Source organism: Lampris incognitus, chromosome 20 (assembly GCF_029633865.1).
Source record: "Lampris incognitus isolate fLamInc1 chromosome 20, fLamInc1.hap2, whole genome shotgun sequence".
Lineage (NCBI taxonomy): Eukaryota > Metazoa > Chordata > Actinopteri > Lampriformes > Lampridae > Lampris > Lampris incognitus.
The window spans coordinates 448,834-473,533 of record NC_079230.1 but is presented as its reverse complement, the minus strand read 5'-3'; the positions used below and the strand labels follow the sequence as shown (position 1 = coordinate 473,533).

Below are 24,700 nucleotides of genomic sequence, written 5' to 3'. Positions count from 1 at the left end.
CAACAGAAACATGGCCTAGACATGACAACAGAAACATGGCCTAGACATGACAACAGAAACATGAGCTAGACATGACAAAAGAAACATGAGCTGGACATGACAGTTGAAACATGACCTAGACATGACAACAGCAAAATAAACTAGACACGACAAGTGAATCATGACCTAGACATGACAAGTGAAACATAACCTAGACATAAGTGAAACATGACCTAGACATGACAACAGAAACACGAGCTAGACATGACAAGTGAATCATGACCTATACATGACAACAGAAACATGACCTAGATATGACAAATAAAATATAACCCATACATGACAACACAAACATGACCTAGATATGACAACGGAAACATAACCTTGACATGACAAGTGAATATGACCTAGACATGACAAGTGAAACATAACCTAGACATAAGTGAAACATGACCTAGACATGACAACAGAAACATGAGCTAGAGATGACAACTGAAACATGACCTAGACATGACAACAGAAACATGACCTAGACATGACAACAGAAACATAAGCTAGACATGACAACAGAAACATGAGCTAGACATGACAACAGAAACATAACCTAGACACGACAAGTGAATCTGACCTAGACATGACAACAGAAACTTAAGCTAGACATGACAATTGAATATGACCTAGACATGACAACAGAAACATAGGCAAGACATAAGTGAAACATGACAACAGAAACATAACCTAGACATGACAACAGGAACATGACCTAGACATGACAACAGAAACATGAGCTAGACATGACAGTTGAAACATGACCTAGATATGACAACAGCAACATAAGCTAGACACGACAAGTGCATATGACCTAGACATGACAACAGAAACATGAACTAGACATGACAAGTGAAACATAACCTAGACATAAGTGAAACATGACCTAGACATGACAACAGAAACGTGAGCTAGGCATGACAACAGAAACGTGAGCTAGGCATGACAACAGAAACATGACCTAGACATGACAACAGAAACATGACCTAGACATGACAACAGAAACATGAGCTAGACATGACAACAGAAACATGACCTAGACATGACAACAGAAACATGACCTAGACATGACAACAGAAACATGACCTAGACATGACAACAGAAACATGACCTAGATATGACAACAGAAACATGAGCTAGACATGACAACAGAAACATGAGCTAGACATGACAACAGAAACATGACCTAGACATGACAACAGAAACATGAGCTAGACATGACAACAGAAACATGACCTAGACATGACAGCAGAAACATGAGCTAGACATGACAGCAGAAACGTGACCTAGACATGACAGCAGAAACGTGACCTAGACATGACAACAGAAATGTGAGCTAGACCTGACAACAGAAACATGACCTAGACATGACAACAGAAACATGAGCTAGACATGACAACAGAAACATGACCTAGACATGACAACAGAAACATGAGCTAGACATGACAACAGAAACATGAGCTAGACATGACAGTTTAAACATGGCCTAGACATGACAACAGCAACATAAGTTAGACACGACAAGTGAATCATGACCTAGACATGACAACAGAAACATGAGCTAGATATGACAACAGAAACTTAAGCTAGACACAAGTGAATATGACATAGACATGACACCAGAAACATGACCTAGACATCAGTGAAAAGTGACCTAGGCATAAGTGAAACATGACTAGACATGACAACAGAAACATGGCCTAGACATGACAACAGAAACATGGCCTAGACATGACAACAGAAACATGAGCTAGACATGACAAAAGAAACATGAGCTGGACATGACAACAGAAACATGACCTAGACATGACAACAGAAACATGACCTAGACATGACAACAGAAACATGACCTAGACATGACAGTTGAAACATGACCTAGACATGACAACTGCAACATAAGCTAGACACGACAATTGAATCATGACCTAGACAAGACAACAGAAACATGAGCTAGACATGACAACAGAAACATGACCTAGACATAAGTGAAACATGACCTAGACATGACAACAGAAACATGAGCTATACATGACAAGTGAAACATGACCTAGACCTGACAACAGAAACATGACCTAGACATGACAAGTGAAACATAACCTAGACATAAGTGAAACATGACCTAGACATGACAACAGAAACATGAGCTAGACATGACAAGTGAATCATGACCTATACATGACAACAGAAACATGACCTAGACATGACAAATAAAATATAACTTATACATGACAACACAAACATGACCTAGATATGACAACGGAAACATAACCTTGACATGACAAGTGAATATGACCTAGACATGACAAGTGAAACATAACCTAGACATAAGTTAAACATGACCTAGACATGACAACAGAAACATGACCTAGAGATGACAACTGAAACATGAGCTAGACATGACAACAGAAACATGACCTAGACATGACAACAGAAACATAAGCTAGACATGACAACAGAAACATGAGCTAGACATGACAACAGAAACATAACCTAGACACGACAAGTGAATCTGACCTAGACATGACAACAGAAACTTAAGCTAGACATGACAATTGAATATGACCTAGACATGACAACAGAAACATAGGCTAGACATAAGTGATACATGACAACAGAAACATAACCTAGACATGACAACAGAAACATGAGCTAGACATGACAGTTGAAACATGACCTAGATATGACAACAGCAACATAAGGTAGATACGACAAGTGCATATGACCTAGACATGACAACAGAAACATGAACTAGACATGACAAGTGAAACATAACCTAGGCATAAGTGAAACATGACCTAGACATGACAACAGAAACATGACCTAGACATAAGTGAAACATGAGCTAGACATGACAACAGAAACATAAGCTAGACATAAGTGAAACATGAGCTAGACATGACAACAGAAACATAAGCTAGACATGACAGTTGAAATATGACCTAGACACGACAGTTGAAATATGACCTAGACACGACAACTGAAACATAACCTGGACACGACAAGTGAATCTGAACTAGACATGACAACAGAAACATGAGCTAGACATGACAAGTGAAATATGACATAGACATGACAACAGAAACATGAGCTAGACATGACAACAGAAACGTGAGCTAGGCATGACAACAGAAACATGACCTAGACATGACAACAGAAACATGAGCTAGATATGACAACAGAAACATGACCTAGACATGACAACAGAAACATGACCTAGACATGACAACAGAAACATGACCTAGACATGACAACAGAAACATGAGCTAGACATGACAACAGAAACATGACCTAGACATGACAACAGAAACATGAGCTAGACATGACAGCAGAAACATGACCTAGACATGACAACAGAAACATGAGGTAGACCTGACAACAGAAACATGACCTAGACATGACAACAGAAACATGAGCTAGACATGACAACAGAAACATGACCTAGACATGACAACAGAAACATGACCTAGACATGACAACAGAAACATGACCTAGACATGACAAAAGTGAAACATGAGCTAGACATGACAGTTGAAACATGGCCTAGACATGACAACAGCAACATAAGCTAGACACGACAAGTGAATCATGACCTAGACATGACAACAGAAACATGAGCTAGATATGACAACAGAAACTTAAGCTAGACACAAGTGAATATGACATAGACATGACACCAGAAACATGACCTAGACATAAGTGAAAAGTGACCTAGGCATAAGTGAAACATGACTAGACATGACAACAGAAACATGGCCTAGACATGACAACAGAAACATGGCCTAGACATGACAGCAGAAACATGAGCTAGACATGACAAAAGAAACATGAGCTGGACATGACAACAGAAACATGACCTAGACATGACAACAGAAACATGAGCTAGACATGACAAAAGAAACTTGAGCTGGACATGACAACAGAAACATGAGCTGGACATGACAACAGAAACATGACCTAGACATGACAACAGAAACATGACCTAGACATGACAACAGAAACATGACCTAGACATGACAGTTGAAACATGACCTAGACATGACAACAGCAACATAAGCTAGACACGACAAGTGAATCATGACCTAGACAAGACAACAGAAACATGACCTAGACATGACAAGTGAAACATAACCTAGACATAAGTGAAACATGACCTAGACATGACAACAGAAACATGAGCTATACATGACAAGTGAAACATGACCTAGACCTGACAACAGAAACATGACCTAGACATGACAAGTGAAACATAACGTAGACATAAGTGAAACATGACCTAGACATGACAACAGAAACATGAGCAAGACATGACAAGTGAATCATGACCTATACATGACAACAGAAACATGACCTAGACATGACAAATAAAATATAACCTATATATGGCAACACAAACATGACCTAGACATGACAAGTGAAACATAACCTAGACATAAGTGAAACATGACCTAGACATGACAACAGAAACATGACCTAGAGATGACAACTGAAACATGAGCTAGACATGACAACAGAAACATGACCTAGACATGACAACAGAAACATAAGCTAGACATGACAACAGAAACATGAGCTAGACATGACAACAGAAACATAACCTAGACACGACAAGTGAATCTGACCTAGACATGACAACAGAAACTTAAGCTAGACATGACAAGTGAATATGACCTAGACATGACAACAGAAACATAGGCTAGACATAAGTGAAACATGACAACAGAAACATAACCTAGACATGACAACAGGAACATGACCTAGACATGACAACAGAAACATTAGCTAGACATGACAGTTGAAACATGACCTAGATATGACAACAGCAACATAAGCTAGACACGACAAGTGCATATGACCTAGACATGACAACAGAAACATGAACTAGACATGACAAGTGAAACATAACCTAGACATAAGTGAAACATGACCTAGACATGACAACAGAAACATGACCTAGACATAAGTGAAACATGAGCTAGACATGACAACAGAAACATAAGCTAGACATAAGTGAAACATGAGCTAGACATGAAAAGAGAAACATAAGCTAGACATGACAGTTGAAATATGACCTAGACACGACAGTTGAAATATGACCTAGACACGACAACTGAAACATAACCTGGACACGACAAGTGAATCTGACCTAGACATGACAACAGAAACATAAGCTAGACACGACAAGTGAATATAACCTAGACATGACAACAGAAACATAAGCTAGACATAAGTGAAACATGACAACAGAAACATAACCTAGACATAAGTGAAACATGACCTAGACATGACAACAGAAACATGACCTAGACATGAAAACTGAAACATGAGCTAGACATGACAACAGAAACATGACCTAGACATGACAACGGAAACATGACCTAGACATGACAACAGAAACATGACCTAGATATGACAACAGAAACATGACCTAGACATGAAAACTGAAACATGAGCTAGACATGACAACAGAAACATGACCTAGACATGACAACAGAAACATGAGCTAGATATGACAACAGAAACATGACCTAGACATGACAACAGAAACATGACCTAGACATGACAACAGAAACATGACCTAGACATGACAACAGAAACATGAGCTAGACATGACAACAGAAACATGACCTAGACATGACAACAGAAACATGAGCTAGACATGACAGCAGAAACATGACCTAGACATGACAACAGAAACATGAGGTAGACCTGACAACAGAAACATGACCTAGACATGACAACAGAAACATGAGCTAGACATGACAACAGAAACATGACCTAGACATGACAACAGAAACATGACCTAGACATGACAACAGAAACATGACCTAGACATGACAAAAGTGAAACATGAGCTAGACATGACAGTTGAAACATGGCCTAGACATGACAACAGCAACATAAGCTAGACACGACAAGTGAATCATGACCTAGACATGACAACAGAAACATGAGCTAGATATGACAACAGAAACTTAAGCTAGACACAAGTGAATATGACATAGACATGACACCAGAAACATGACCTAGACATAAGTGAAAAGTGACCTAGGCATAAGTGAAACATGACTAGACATGACAACAGAAACATGGCCTAGACATGACAACAGAAACATGGCCTAGACATGACAGCAGAAACATGAGCTAGACATGACAAAAGAAACATGAGCTGGACATGACAACAGAAACATGACCTAGACATGACAACAGAAACATGAGCTAGACATGACAAAAGAAACTTGAGCTGGACATGACAACAGAAACATGAGCTGGACATGACAACAGAAACATGACCTAGACATGACAACAGAAACATGACCTAGACATGACAACAGAAACATGACCTAGACATGACAGTTGAAACATGACCTAGACATGACAACAGCAACATAAGCTAGACACGACAAGTGAATCATGACCTAGACAAGACAACAGAAACATGACCTAGACATGACAAGTGAAACATAACCTAGACATAAGTGAAACATGACCTAGACATGACAACAGAAACATGAGCTATACATGACAAGTGAAACATGACCTAGACCTGACAACAGAAACATGACCTAGACATGACAAGTGAAACATAACGTAGACATAAGTGAAACATGACCTAGACATGACAACAGAAACATGAGCAAGACATGACAAGTGAATCATGACCTATACATGACAACAGAAACATGACCTAGACATGACAAATAAAATATAACCTATATATGGCAACACAAACATGACCTAGACATGACAAGTGAAACATAACCTAGACATAAGTGAAACATGACCTAGACATGACAACAGAAACATGACCTAGAGATGACAACTGAAACATGAGCTAGACATGACAACAGAAACATGACCTAGACATGACAACAGAAACATAAGCTAGACATGACAACAGAAACATGAGCTAGACATGACAACAGAAACATAACCTAGACACGACAAGTGAATCTGACCTAGACATGACAACAGAAACTTAAGCTAGACATGACAAGTGAATATGACCTAGACATGACAACAGAAACATAGGCTAGACATAAGTGAAACATGACAACAGAAACATAACCTAGACATGACAACAGGAACATGACCTAGACATGACAACAGAAACATTAGCTAGACATGACAGTTGAAACATGACCTAGATATGACAACAGCAACATAAGCTAGACACGACAAGTGCATATGACCTAGACATGACAACAGAAACATGAACTAGACATGACAAGTGAAACATAACCTAGACATAAGTGAAACATGACCTAGACATGACAACAGAAACATGACCTAGACATAAGTGAAACATGAGCTAGACATGACAACAGAAACATAAGCTAGACATAAGTGAAACATGAGCTAGACATGAAAAGAGAAACATAAGCTAGACATGACAGTTGAAATATGACCTAGACACGACAGTTGAAATATGACCTAGACACGACAACTGAAACATAACCTGGACACGACAAGTGAATCTGACCTAGACATGACAACAGAAACATAAGCTAGACACGACAAGTGAATATAACCTAGACATGACAACAGAAACATAAGCTAGACATAAGTGAAACATGACAACAGAAACATAACCTAGACATAAGTGAAACATGACCTAGACATGACAACAGAAACATGACCTAGACATGAAAACTGAAACATGAGCTAGACATGACAACAGAAACATGACCTAGACATGACAACGGAAACATGACCTAGACATGACAACAGAAACATGACCTAGATATGACAACAGAAACATGACCTAGACATGAAAACTGAAACATGAGCTAGACATGACAACAGAAACATGACCTAGACATGACAACAGAAACATGACCTAGACATGAAAACTGAAACATGACCTAAACATAAGTGAAACATGAGCTGGATATGACAACAGAAACATGACCTTGACATGACAACTGAAACATGAGCTATACATGACAACAGAAACATGAGCTAGACATGACAACAGAAACATGACCTAGATATGACAACAGAAACTTAAGCTAGACACGACAAGTGAATATAACCTAGACATGACAACAGAAACATAAGCTAGACATAAGTGAAACATGACAACAGAAACATAACCTAGACATAAGTGAAACATGAGCTAGACATGACAACAGAAACATGACCTAGACATGACAACTGAAACATGAGCTAGACATGACAACAGAAACATGAACTAGACATGACAACAGAAACATGACCTAGACATGACAACAGAAACAAGACCTAGACATAAGTGAAACATGAGCTAGACATGACAACGGAAACATATGCTAGACATGACAGTTGAAATATGACCTAGACATGACAACAGAAACATAAGCTGGACACGACAAGTGAATCTGACCTAGACATGCCAACAGAAACTTAAGCTAGACACGACAAGTGAATATAACCTAGACATGACAACAGAAACATAAGCTAGACATAAGTGAAACATGACAACAGAAACATGACCTAGACATAAGTGAAACATGAGCTAGACATGACAACAGAAACATGAGCTAGACATGACAACAGAAACATGAGCTAGACATGGCAACAGAAACATGACCTAGACATGACAACAGAAACATGACCTAGATATGACAACAGAAACATGACCTAGACATGACAACAGAAACATAACCTAGACATAAGTGAAACATGAGCTAGACATGACAACAGAAACATGACCTAGAAATGACAACAGAAACATGAGCTAGACATGACAACAGAAACATGACATAGACATAAGTGAAACATGAGCTAGACATGACAACAGAAACATAAGCTAGACATGACAGTTGAAATATGACCTAGACACGACAACAGAAACATAAGCTGGACACGACAAGTGAATCTGACCTAGACATGACAACAGAAACATAACCTAGACAGAAGTGAAACATGACCTAGACATGACAACAGAAACATGAGATAGACATGACAACAGAAACATGAGCTAGACATGACAACAGAAGCATAACCTAGACATAAGTGAAACATGACTAGACATGACAACAGAAACATGACCTAGACATGACAACAGAAACATGACCTAGACATGACAACAGAAACATGAGCTAGACATGACAGTTGAAATATGACCTAGACATGACAACAGAAACATAAGCTAGACACGACAAGTTAATATGACCTAGACATGACAATTGAAACATGACCTAGATATAAGTGAAACATTACCTAGACATGACAACAGAAACATAAGCTAGAAACGACAAGCGCATATGACCTAGACATGACAACAGAAACATGACCTAGACATGACAACTGAAACATGACCTAGACATGACAACAGAAACATAAGCTAGACACGACAAGTTAATATGACCTAGACATGACAATTGAAACATAACCTAGATATAAGTGAAACATGACCTAGACATGACAACATAAACATAAGCTAGAAACGACAAGTGCATATGACCTAGACATGACAACAGAAACATGACGTAGACATGACAACTGAAACATAACTTAGACATAAGTGAAACATGACCTAGACATGACAACAGAAACATGAGCTATACATGACAAGTGAAACATGACCTAGACCTGACAACAGAAACATGACCTAGACATGACAAGTGAAACATAACGTAGACATAAGTGAAACATGACCTAGACATGACAACAGAAACATGAGCAAGACATGACAAGTGAATCATGACCTATACATGACAACAGAAACATGACCTAGACATGACAAATAAAATATAACCTATATATGGCAACACAAACATGACCTAGACATGACAAGTGAAACATAACCTAGACATAAGTGAAACATGACCTAGACATGACAACAGAAACATGACCTAGAGATGACAACTGAAACATGAGCTAGACATGACAACAGAAACATGACCTAGACATGACAACAGAAACATAAGCTAGACATGACAACAGAAACATGAGCTAGACATGACAACAGAAACATAACCTAGACACGACAAGTGAATCTGACCTAGACATGACAACAGAAACTTAAGCTAGACATGACAAGTGAATATGACCTAGACATGACAACAGAAACATAGGCTAGACATAAGTGAAACATGACAACAGAAACATAACCTAGACATGACAACAGGAACATGACCTAGACATGACAACAGAAACATTAGCTAGACATGACAGTTGAAACATGACCTAGATATGACAACAGCAACATAAGCTAGACACGACAAGTGCATATGACCTAGACATGACAACAGAAACATGAACTAGACATGACAAGTGAAACATAACCTAGACATAAGTGAAACATGACCTAGACATGACAACAGAAACATGACCTAGACATAAGTGAAACATGAGCTAGACATGACAACAGAAACATAAGCTAGACATAAGTGAAACATGAGCTAGACATGAAAAGAGAAACATAAGCTAGACATGACAGTTGAAATATGACCTAGACACGACAGTTGAAATATGACCTAGACACGACAACTGAAACATAACCTGGACACGACAAGTGAATCTGACCTAGACATGACAACAGAAACATAAGCTAGACACGACAAGTGAATATAACCTAGACATGACAACAGAAACATAAGCTAGACATAAGTGAAACATGACAACAGAAACATAACCTAGACATAAGTGAAACATGACCTAGACATGACAACAGAAAAATGACCTAGACATGAAAACTGAAACATGAGCTAGACATGACAACAGAAACATGACCTAGACATGACAACAGAAACATGACCTAGACATGACAACAGAAACATGACCTAGATATGACAACTGAAACATGAGCTAGACATGACAACAGAAACATGAACTAGACATGACAACAGAAACATGACCTAGACATGACAACAGAAACAAGACCTAGACATAAGTGAAACATGAGCTAGACATGACAACGGAAACATATGCTAGACATGACAGTTGAAATATGACCTAGACATGACAACAGAAACATAAGCTGGACACGACAAGTGAATCTGACCTAGACATGCCAACAGAAACTTAAGCTAGACACGACAAGTGAATATAACCTAGACATGACAACAGAAACATAAGCTAGACATAAGTGAAACATGACAACAGAAACATGACCTAGACATAAGTGAAACATGAGCTAGACATGACAACAGAAACATGAGCTAGACATGACAACAGAAACATGAGCTAGACATGGCAACAGAAACATGACCTAGACATGACAACAGAAACATGACCTAGATATGACAACAGAAACATGACCTAGACATGACAACAGAAACATAACCTAGACATAAGTGAAACATGAGCTAGACATGACAACAGAAACATGACCTAGAAATGACAACAGAAACATGAGCTAGACATGACAACAGAAACATGACATAGACATAAGTGAAACATGAGCTAGACATGACAACAGAAACATAAGCTAGACATGACAGTTGAAATATGACCTAGACACGACAACAGAAACATAAGCTGGACACGACAAGTGAATCTGACCTAGACATGACAACAGAAACATAACCTAGACAGAAGTGAAACATGACCTAGACATGACAACAGAAACATGAGATAGACATGACAACAGAAACATGAGCTAGACATGACAACAGAAGCATAACCTAGACATAAGTGAAACATGACTAGACATGACAACAGAAACATGACCTAGACATGACAACAGAAACATGACCTAGACATGACAACAGAAACATGAGCTAGACATGACAGTTGAAATATGACCTAGACATGACAACAGAAACATAAGCTAGACACGACAAGTTAATATGACCTAGACATGACAATTGAAACATGACCTAGATATAAGTGAAACATTACCTAGACATGACAACAGAAACATAAGCTAGAAACGACAAGCGCATATGACCTAGACATGACAACAGAAACATGACCTAGACATGACAACTGAAACATGACCTAGACATGACAACAGAAACATAAGCTAGACACGACAAGTTAATATGACCTAGACATGACAATTGAAACATAACCTAGATATAAGTGAAACATGACCTAGACATGACAACATAAACATAAGCTAGAAACGACAAGTGCATATGACCTAGACATGACAACAGAAACATGACGTAGACATGACAACTGAAACATAACTTAGACATAAGTGAAACATGACCTAGACATGACAACAGAAACATGAGCTATACATGACAAGTGAAACATGACCTAGACCTGACAACAGAAACATGACCTAGACATGACAAGTGAAACATAACGTAGACATAAGTGAAACATGACCTAGACATGACAACAGAAACATGAGCAAGACATGACAAGTGAATCATGACCTATACATGACAACAGAAACATGACCTAGACATGACAAATAAAATATAACCTATATATGGCAACACAAACATGACCTAGACATGACAAGTGAAACATAACCTAGACATAAGTGAAACATGACCTAGACATGACAACAGAAACATGACCTAGAGATGACAACTGAAACATGAGCTAGACATGACAACAGAAACATGACCTAGACATGACAACAGAAACATAAGCTAGACATGACAACAGAAACATGAGCTAGACATGACAACAGAAACATAACCTAGACACGACAAGTGAATCTGACCTAGACATGACAACAGAAACTTAAGCTAGACATGACAAGTGAATATGACCTAGACATGACAACAGAAACATAGGCTAGACATAAGTGAAACATGACAACAGAAACATAACCTAGACATGACAACAGGAACATGACCTAGACATGACAACAGAAACATTAGCTAGACATGACAGTTGAAACATGACCTAGATATGACAACAGCAACATAAGCTAGACACGACAAGTGCATATGACCTAGACATGACAACAGAAACATGAACTAGACATGACAAGTGAAACATAACCTAGACATAAGTGAAACATGACCTAGACATGACAACAGAAACATGACCTAGACATAAGTGAAACATGAGCTAGACATGACAACAGAAACATAAGCTAGACATAAGTGAAACATGAGCTAGACATGAAAAGAGAAACATAAGCTAGACATGACAGTTGAAATATGACCTAGACACGACAGTTGAAATATGACCTAGACACGACAACTGAAACATAACCTGGACACGACAAGTGAATCTGACCTAGACATGACAACAGAAACATAAGCTAGACACGACAAGTGAATATAACCTAGACATGACAACAGAAACATAAGCTAGACATAAGTGAAACATGACAACAGAAACATAACCTAGACATAAGTGAAACATGACCTAGACATGACAACAGAAAAATGACCTAGACATGAAAACTGAAACATGAGCTAGACATGACAACAGAAACATGACCTAGACATGACAACAGAAACATGACCTAGACATGACAACAGAAACATGACCTAGATATGACAACAGAAACATGACCTAGACATGAAAACTGAAACATGAGCTAGACATGACAACAGAAACATGACCTAGACATGACAACAGAAACATGACCTAGACATGACAACAGAAACATGACCTAGACATGAAAACTGAAACATGACCTAAACATAAGTGAAACATGAGCTGGATATGACAACAGAAACATGACCTTGACATGACAACTGAAACATGAGCTATACATGACAACAGAAACATGAGCTAGACATGACAACAGAAACATGACCTAGATATGACAACAGAAACTTAAGCTAGACACGACAAGTGAATATAACCTAGACATGACAACAGAAACATAAGCTAGACATAAGTGAAACATGACAACAGAAACATAACCTAGACATAAGTGAAACATGAGCTAGACATGACAACAGAAACATGACCTAGACATGACAACTGAAACATGAGCTAGACATGACAACAGAAACATGAACTAGACATGACAACAGAAACATGACCTAGACATGACAACAGAAACAAGACCTAGACATAAGTGAAACATGAGCTAGACATGACAACGGAAACATATGCTAGACATGACAGTTGAAATATGACCTAGACATGACAACAGAAACATAAGCTGGACACGACAAGTGAATCTGACCTAGACATGCCAACAGAAACTTAAGCTAGACACGACAAGTGAATATAACCTAGACATGACAACAGAAACATAAGCTAGACATAAGTGAAACATGACAACAGAAACATGACCTAGACATAAGTGAAACATGAGCTAGACATGACAACAGAAACATGAGCTAGACATGACAACAGAAACATGAGCTAGACATGGCAACAGAAACATGACCTAGACATGACAACAGAAACATGACCTAGATATGACAACAGAAACATGACCTAGACATGACAACAGAAACATAACCTAGACATAAGTGAAACATGAGCTAGACATGACAACAGAAACATGACCTAGAAATGACAACAGAAACATGAGCTAGACATGACAACAGAAACATGACATAGACATAAGTGAAACATGAGCTAGACATGACAACAGAAACATAAGCTAGACATGACAGTTGAAATATGACCTAGACACGACAACAGAAACATAAGCTGGACACGACAAGTGAATCTGACCTAGACATGACAACAGAAACATAACCTAGACAGAAGTGAAACATGACCTAGACATGACAACAGAAACATGAGATAGACATGACAACAGAAACATGAGCTAGACATGACAACAGAAGCATAACCTAGACATAAGTGAAACATGACTAGACATGACAACAGAAACATGACCTAGACATGACAACAGAAACATGACCTAGACATGACAACAGAAACATGAGCTAGACATGACAGTTGAAATATGACCTAGACATGACAACAGAAACATAAGCTAGACACGACAAGTTAATATGACCTAGACATGACAATTGAAACATGACCTAGATATAAGTGAAACATTACCTAGACATGACAACAGAAACATAAGCTAGAAACGACAAGCGCATATGACCTAGACATGACAACAGAAACATGACCTAGACATGACAACTGAAACATGACCTAGACATGACAACAGAAACATAAGCTAGACACGACAAGTTAATATGACCTAGACATGACAATTGAAACATAACCTAGATATAAGTGAAACATGACCTAGACATGACAACATAAACATAAGCTAGAAACGACAAGTGCATATGACCTAGACATGACAACAGAAACATGACGTAGACATGACAACTGAAACATAACTTAGACATAAGTGAAACATGACGTAGACATGACAACAGAAACATGACCCAGACATGACAACAGAAACATGAGCTAGACATCACAACAGAAACATGAGCTAGACATGACAACAGAAACATGACCTAGACATGACAAGTGAAAAATGACCCAGACATGACAAGTGAAATATGACCTAGACATGGCAACAGAAAAACGACCTAGACATGACAAGTGAATATGACCTAGACATGACAAGTGAAACATAACCTAGACATAAGTGAAACATGACCTAGACATGAACAGAAACATGACCTAGAGATGACAACTGAAACATGAGCTAGACATGACAACAGAAACATGACCTAGACATGACAACAGAAACATAAGCTAGACATGACAACAGAAACATGAGCTAGACATGACAACAGAAACATGACCTAGAGATGACAACAGAAACATGACCTAGACATGACAACTGAAATATGACCTAGACATGACAACAGAAACATGAGCTAGACATGACAGTTGAAATATGACCTAGACATGACAACAGAAACATAAGCTAGACACGACAAGTTAATATGACCTAGACATGACAATTGAAACATAACCTAGATATAAGTGAAACATGACCTACTCATGACAACATAAACATAAGCTAGAAACGACAAGTGCATATGACCTAGACATGACAACAGAAACATGACGTAGACATGACAACTGAAACATAACTTAGACATAAGTGAAACATGACCCAGACATGACAACAGAAACATGACCCAGACATGACAACAGAAACATGAGCTATACATCACAACAGAAACATGAGCTAGACATGACAACAGAAACATGACCTAGACATGACAAGTGAAAAATGACCCAGACATGACAAGTGAAATATGACCTAGACATGGCAACAGAAAAACGACCTAGACATGACAAGTGAATATGACCTAGACATGACAAGTGAAACATAACCTAGACATAAGTGAAACATGACCTAGACATGACAACAGAAACATGACCTAGAGATGACAACTGAAACATGACCTAGACATGACAACAGAAACATAAGCTAGACATGACAACAGAAACATGAGCTAGACATGACAACAGAAACATAACCTAGACACGACAAGTGAATCTGACCTAGACATGACAACAGACACTTAAGCTAGAAATGACAAGTGAATATGACCTAGACATGACAACAGAAACGTAGGCTAGACATAAGTGAAACATGACAACAGAAACATAACCTAGACATGACAACAGGAACATGACCTAGACATGACAACAGAAACATTAGCTAGACATGACAGTTGAAACATGACCTAGATATGACAACAGCAACATAAGCTAGACATGACAAGTGCATATGACCTAGACATGACAACAGAAACATGAACTAGACATGACAAGTGAAATATAACGTTGACATAAGTGAAACATGACCTAGACATGACAACAGAAACATGACCTAGACATAAGTGAAACATGACCTAGAGATGACAACAGAAACATGACCTAGACATGACAACTGAAATATGAGCTAGACATGACAACAGAAACATGAGCTAGACATGACAGTTGAAATATGACCTAGACATGACAACAGAAACATAAGCTAGACACGACAAGTTAATATGACCTAGACATGACAATTGAAACATAACCTAGATATAAGTGAAACATGACCTAGACATGACAACATAAACATAAGCTAGAAACGACAAGTGCATATGACCTAGACATGACAACAGAAACATGACGTAGACATGACAACTGAAACATAACTTAGACATAAGTGAAACATGACCTAGACATGACAACAGAAACATGACCCAGACATGACAACAGAAACATGAGCTAGACATCACAACAGAAACATGAGCTAGACATGACAACAGAAACATGACCTAGACATGACAAGTGAAAAATGACCCAGACATGACAAGTGAAATATGACCTAGACATGGCAACAGAAAAACGACCTAGACATGACAAGTGAATATGACCTAGACATGACAAGTGAAACATAACCTAGACATAAGTGAAACATGACCTAGACATGAACAGAAACATGACCTAGAGATGACAACTGAAACATGAGCTAGACATGACAACAGAAACCTGACCTAGACATGACAACAGAAACATAAGCTAGACATGACAACAGAAACATGAGCTAGACATGACAACAGAAACATAACCTAGACACGACAAGTGAATCTGACCTAGACATGACAACAGAAACTTAAGCTAGACATGACAAGTGAATATGACCTAGACATGACAACAGAAACATAGGCTAGACATAAGTGAAACATGACAACAGAAACATAACCTAGACATGACAACAGGAACATGACCTAGACATGACAACAGAAACATTAGCTAGACATGACAGTTGAAACATGACCTAGATATGACAACAGCAACATAAGCTAGATACGACAAGTGCATATGACCTAGACATGACAACAGAAACATGAACTAGACATGACAAGTGAAACATAACCTAGACATAAGTGAAACATGACCTAGACATGACAACAGAAACATGACCTAGACATAAGTGAAACATGAGCTAGACATGACAACAGAAACATAAGCTAGACATAAGTGAAACATGAGCTAGACATGACAACAGAAACATAAGCTAGACATGACAGTTGAAATATGACCTACACACGACAGTTGAAATATGACCTAGACACGACAACTGAAACATAACCTGGACACGACAAGTGAATCTGACCTAGACATGACAACAGAAACTTAAGCTAGACACGACAAGTGAATATAACCTAGACATGACAACAGAAACATAAGCTAGACATAAGTGAAACATGACAACAGAAACATAACCTAGACATAAGTGAAACATGACCTAGACATGACAACAGAAACATGACCTAGACATGAAAACTGAAACATGAGCTAGACATGACAACAGAAACATGACCTAGACATGACAACAGAAACATGACCTAGATATGACAACAGAAACATGACCTAGACATGAAAACTGAAACATGAGCTAGACATGACAACAGAAACATGACCTAGACATGACAACAGAAACATGACCTAGACATGAAAACTGAAACATGACCTAAACATAAGTGAAACATGAGCTGGATATGACAACAGAAACATGACCTAGACATGACAACTGAAACATGAGCTAGACATGACAACAGAAACATGAGCTAGACATGACAACAGAAACATGACCTAGATATGACAACAGAAACTTAAGCTAGACACGACAAGTGAATATAACCTAGACATGACAACAGAAACATAAGCTAGACATAAGTGAAACATGACAACAGAAACATAACCTAGACATAAGTGAAACATGAGCTAGACATGACAACAGAAACATGACCTAGACATGACAACTGAAACATGAGCTAGACATGACAACAGAAACATGAACTAGACATGACAACAGAAACATGACCTAGACATGACAACAGAAACAAGACCTAGACATAAGTGAAACATGAGCTAGACATGACAACGGAAACATATGCTAGACATGACAGTTGAAATATGACCTAGACATGACAACAGAAACATAAGCTGGACACGACAAGTGAATCTGACCTAGACATGACAACAGAAACTTAAGCTAGACACAGCAAGTGAATATAACCTAGACATGACAACAGAAACATAAGCTAGACATAAGTGAAACATGACAACAGAAACATAACCTAGACATAAGTGAAACATGACCTAGACATGACAACAGAAACATGACCTAGATATGACAACAGAAACATGACCTAGACATGACAACAGAAACATGACCTAGAGATGACAACTGAAACATGACCTAGACATGACAACAGAAACATGACCTAGATATGACAACAGAAACATAAGCTAGACATGACAACAGAAACATGAGCTAGACATGACAACAGAAACATGACCTAGAGATGACAACAGAAACATGACCTAGACATGACAACTGAAATATGACCTAGACATGACAACAGAAACATGAGCTAGACATGACAGTTGAAATATGACCTAGACATGACAACAGAAACATAAGCTAGACACGACAAGTTAATATGACCTAGACATGACAATTGAAACATAACCTAGATCTAAGTGAAACATGACCTAGACATGACAACATAAACATAAGCTAGAAACGACAAGTGCATATGACCTAGACATGACAACAGAAACATGACGTAGACATGACAACTGAAACATAACTTAGACATAAGTGAAACATGACCTAGACATGACAACAGAAACATGACCCAGACATGACAACAGAAACATGAGCTAGACATCACAACAGAAACATGAGCTAGACATGACAACAGAAACATGACCTAGACATGACAAGTGAAAAATGACCCAGACATGACAAGTGAAATATGACCTAGACATGGCAACAGAAAAACGACCTAGACATGACAAGTGAATATGACCTAGACATGACAAGTGAAACATAACCTAGACATAAGTGAAACATGACCTAGACATGAACAGAAACATGACCTAGAGATGACAACTGAAACATGAGCTAGACATGACAACAGAAACCTGACCTAGACATGACAACAGAAACATAAGCTAGACATGACAACAGAAACATGAGCTAGACATGACAACAGAAACATAACCTAGACACGACAAGTGAATCTGACCTATCTGAAGACTCAAAAGCTTAGCCTCCGAGAACACCTCCGAGCCACTGGTTCAGATATGTGGACGACACATGAGTCAAAATCCAAACATAAGAGGTGCAAGCGTTTACCAAACACATCAACTCAGTGGACAAGAACATTAAGTTCACAATGGAAGATGTAAAGAACAACAGTTTACCCTTCTTCGACTGTGACGTCCACATTGGGGAAGACAGGAGCCTCCACTTTGGGGTTTACAGGAAACCTACACACACAGACCAATATCTACTTTTCGACTCACACCACCCTCTGGAACACAAACTGGGCATCATCAGAACTCTGCAACACAGAGCTGACAATGTGCGCAGCAGCACTCAGGCCCAACGGAAAGAACACAAACACCTGAGGGAAACTCTAAAAATCTGCGGCTACCCCAGTTGGACCTTTGTGAGAACTGCAACACGTTCCAGAAAGACCAACCGGGTAAGTGATGAGGAGAAGAGGAACAGAAGGAATAACAGTCATCCCGTATGTTTCTGGGGTCTCCGAGAAACTCAGGAGAATTTTTAACAAAACACCACATTCCGGTATACTTCAAACCCAGCAACACACTCCGACAAAGACTGGTTCATCCCAAAGACCGTGTACCACACACCCGGAAAAGCAATCTGGTGTATGCTGTACAATGCAATGAGGATTGCACTGACCTATATATAGGAGAAACCAAACAACCACTACACAAACGGATGGCCCAACACAGAAGGCCAAACTCCTCAGGACAAGACTCAGCAGTCTATCTACACCTAAAGGAGAAGACACGCTCCTTCGAGGACAGCAACGTACACATTTTGGACAGGGAAGATAGATGGTTTGAAAGAGGGGTGAAGGAAGCCATCTATGCGAAACTGGGAAAAACCATCCCTCAGCAGAGGAGGAGGTCTGCGACACCACCTATCTCCCACTTACAATGCCGTCCTTTCATCTCTACCCAGGAGACTCAAGAAGCCTAGCCTCCAAGAACAACAGTCGGTCACTAACAGCTCCAATGACTCATGACCACTGAATGGAGCACTAAAGAAGTCGAAACTAACACCCCCAACGACTGTTGTTGCTAAACATCGGAACACAAAAGAGCCATTGACATCAATAGCTCTGATAACGACTGTCGTTGCTAAACATAGGAACACAAAAGAGCCATTGACATCAGTAGCTCTGATAATGACTCCAAAGGGGCTAAATATCTGAGTCTCATCACCGGCCAGTCAGACTAGCTTGGTCTAGTCAGAAAGGCACGAACTGATGAAGCCTCTTGGTTGAGAGGCAAAACGTCTTCATGGATATAGAACCAAGTCCAGTTGCACTTGATTCAATTCCTTTGGATAACTATGACCTGGATGAATGAGAACATTCACAGACAAGTGCTCTGTAGCGCCTACCAGAGGGGAGGCGTTAGAACAGGTTGTGACCAGGGTGTGATGGGTCTGCAGTGATGTTGCCTGCCTGTTTCCTGAGTCTGGAGATGTATAAGTCCTGAATGGAACTCTGGCGTTTGTCTTTGGGATAACACAGTTAAACTGTTGAACTATAAACATCTTCCATTCAACAACTCGACACAAGTTAGGGTGTTAATTCAACAACTCGACACATGTCACTGTGTTAATTCAAAACCTCGACACGTGTTAGGGTTAGGCTTAGGGTTAGTGTTAGGGCTAGTGTTAGTGTTTGGGTTAGGGTTCGTGTTAGTGTTAGGGCTAGTGTTAGTGTTAGGGTTATGGTTAAGGATAGGGTTAGTGTGTTAGTGTTAGGGTTAGTGGTTAGGGATAGGGTTAGTGGTTAGGGTTAGTGTTTGGGTTAAGGTTAATGTTAGGGTTAGTGTTAGGCTTAGGGTTAGAGACTGAAGAGGTCACTTAGTTGAGTGATGAAACGTACCTGTCAGTAAGTGTTGTATCCAGATGAACTGATTCAACCTTCTTTGATTTTACTGAGATGGTGTGTGAGTTGATGCTCCGGTAACGTTTTTTAGATGGAGGGAATGAGAACAGAACACGAGCAGGGTGGCTGGTGTCCTTCATGATGTTTTGGGCTTTCCTTTTGCAGCGAGTGGTGTAAATATGATGACATTGTGGTAGTTCTATGCCAAGGATTTTTACTGCTGTCTTTACAGTCCTTTAAAGCAGTCTGCAGCCCAGAGGTGTCAGACTGACAAGCCACACTGTGATACAGCCTGTCAAGACACTCTCCCTGGTACTGCCATAGAAGTTCACAAGAGTTTTGGTACTTATCCCAAAACACTTGGTCTCAGAAAATACAGTCTCTGCTGCACCTTCTTGAGGATGCAGTTGGTGTTGATAGACCATGTAAGGGTGTCTGTGATGTGTAAACTGAGAAATCTAAAACTGTCCACAATTCCAACGGATGACCCACTGATGGAAACAGGAATGAGATTTCCTCTGATTTCTTCTGTCTTATTGTGTGAAACATTAAATTTAGCGTTGACTCAAGATGTGTTTGTGAAGGAAGTTGGTCTTGTATTTATGATGTTACATGTCTCTCCCTCTCTCTCTCCAGGTCTTATCTTGTTGTTTTATCTGATCTTCTATATGTTCTTGGCGGGGATGTTTGTTCTGACCATGTATGTGATGCTGCTGACGCTAGACGACTACAAACCTACCTGGCAGGATCGCCTGTCCACCCCAGGTACACAAACCAAACACACCAGTAAACACTTAATTTAACGAACCAGTGATTTGTACACACACATCTTGTCTGAAACAGCGTGTAAGACGTTTTCAGAAATGATGAGCCAATTTCCCTTATTCCTGATTTGATTGTTGATACATGAGTTGGTTGATTACATCATCAAGATGGCGCCGAGGACGGTAGGTAGCCTCGGTTCTGCGCTCTCTTGTACTTTTTCTATTTCTGTTTGTTTGTTTAGTTTCCAGCGTCCCCCTCACTGACCACATACAGCAGTGAAAACATTTAATCCTCCAACTGTCTGCTGGACAACCTGTACAGACTTGTTGGTTTACCGACTTTCACTGAACATTTTAATGAAAGTCTTGCCGAAGTCTTGATCAGTACAGTCCTGTGTGGACTACGTCAAAGACGCTGAAGGGGGAAGCAGCTGTAGCGAATGGACGAACCGCTACTCCGGGAGGGGAAAAAAACCCCAAAAAACTCACCAGAATTTTCCAGATCTGCCGCCCTGAGCCTCACTGAAACCTGGCTTAGTGAGCATATCACGGACTTCATCTGCCGCAGTTCCAACTCCTCCGGACGGACCATGATACGGAGCTGTCAGGGAAAAAACAGGCTGGCGGCATATGCTTCTACATAAACGAAGGTTGGTGCACAGATGTCACAGTGTTGAAGAAATCATGCAGCCCTCACTTAGAGACCCTTTTCATTGACTGTAAACAAGGCTCAGCGTTTTCGCTTTTTGTTTTTCAAAGCCATCCAGCATGCCAAATTTCGCCACAAGAGGACATGATTACATAACCTCACATGAACAGGAACAACTTTTGGAACCTTGGAAACATAAAATCCGGGTGAAAATCAGTTTAAAAATCTGGGTATTTTTTGGTGAAAATCGCTAAAAACCGAAAACACTGAGCCTTGACTGTAAATCATTCTATTCACCGCGGGAACTTTCATCATGTATTCTGGTCGGTGTCTATATCCCATCCCAGACCTGTGATAAAGACGGCACCTGCTGATCAAATGACACACATGGAGCACAAATATCCAGACTCCCTACTCATTATCCTTGGGGATTTTAACAGAGCAAACCTCAACCACGAACTGCCAAAATACAGACAGCATGTTAAATGTCCCACCAGAGACAACAACACTCTGGATCATTGGTACACAGTATTAAAGGACACGTACCGCTCTGTCCCCCGTGCAGCCCTGGGACTCTCTGATCTCCGTCTGATTCATCTGATTCCAACCTACAGGCAGAAACTAACATCTGTAAAGCCTGTGGTTAAAACTGTGAAGAAATGGACCAATGAGTCAAAACTGGAGCTCCAGGCCTGTCTCAACTGGAGTGTTTATGAGGCCGCATCTACAGATCTGGACAAACTTACTGACACTGTGACATCTCACAAAAGCTTTTGTGAAGACGTGTGTGCCCACCAAAACCTACTGTACCTTTAACAACAAATACGCCCTGTTTCTCAGCTAAACTCAGGTAGCTTTGTAAGGCCAAAGAGGAAGCCTACAGGTGTGGAGATAGGATGTGGTACAACAAAGCCAGAAATACACTCACAAAGGAGATCAGAGCGGCAAAAAGGTGCTACTCTGTAAAGCTGAAAAAAAAGTTTTCAGCCAACCACCCATCATCAGTCTGGAGAGGTTTGAAAGACATTACCAACTACAGGAGACCCCCACCCCACACTGCAGGGAACCATCAACTGGCTGATGTAAATGGGAAACAACATGAGCTGACTGACAACAAGAAACACGCCAGATCTCACTATCGGACCAACGATGAGAATGTGTTTAAGAAATGGAGGCAACCGAAAGCCTCAAAAACAAAGTGAAAGTGACGGGGCTTCGGCTAATTTTCTCATTCCCAAGTAATAAAAAAGCGTAAAAAGTTAACAAAGTCTGACCCAAACAGCGGCAGGAGTGGGCGGACAGATGCTGTGTGTATAAATTATGGATTGTACTTTACAGCTCCAATCACATATATTCTGACAAGTGAAATGTTTTTAGACGTCCCACTGGCATTGAACATCACAACAATGGTGGCTACATAGTTGCAGGGGGGTGGACATGTTTACTGTTGCCTCGTTTATCAGTAGTAACAAGTAATAACCTTCTTGCTGTGAGGCAACCACGCTAACCAC

General features: G+C 39.6%; 1 protein-coding gene across 1 annotated transcript in view; it reads left to right on the top strand.

Moving 5' to 3' along the window:
• atp1b2a (ATPase Na+/K+ transporting subunit beta 2a) overlaps nucleotides 1-24,700 on the top strand; it is a 131,322-nt gene that overhangs the window by 25,492 nt on the left and 81,130 nt on the right. The window contains exon 2 of the mRNA XM_056300639.1: nucleotides 22,413-22,541. Coding sequence (XP_056156614.1) covers nucleotides 22,413-22,541 — 129 coding nt within the window. The remainder of the gene's footprint in view (nucleotides 1-22,412; nucleotides 22,542-24,700) is intronic.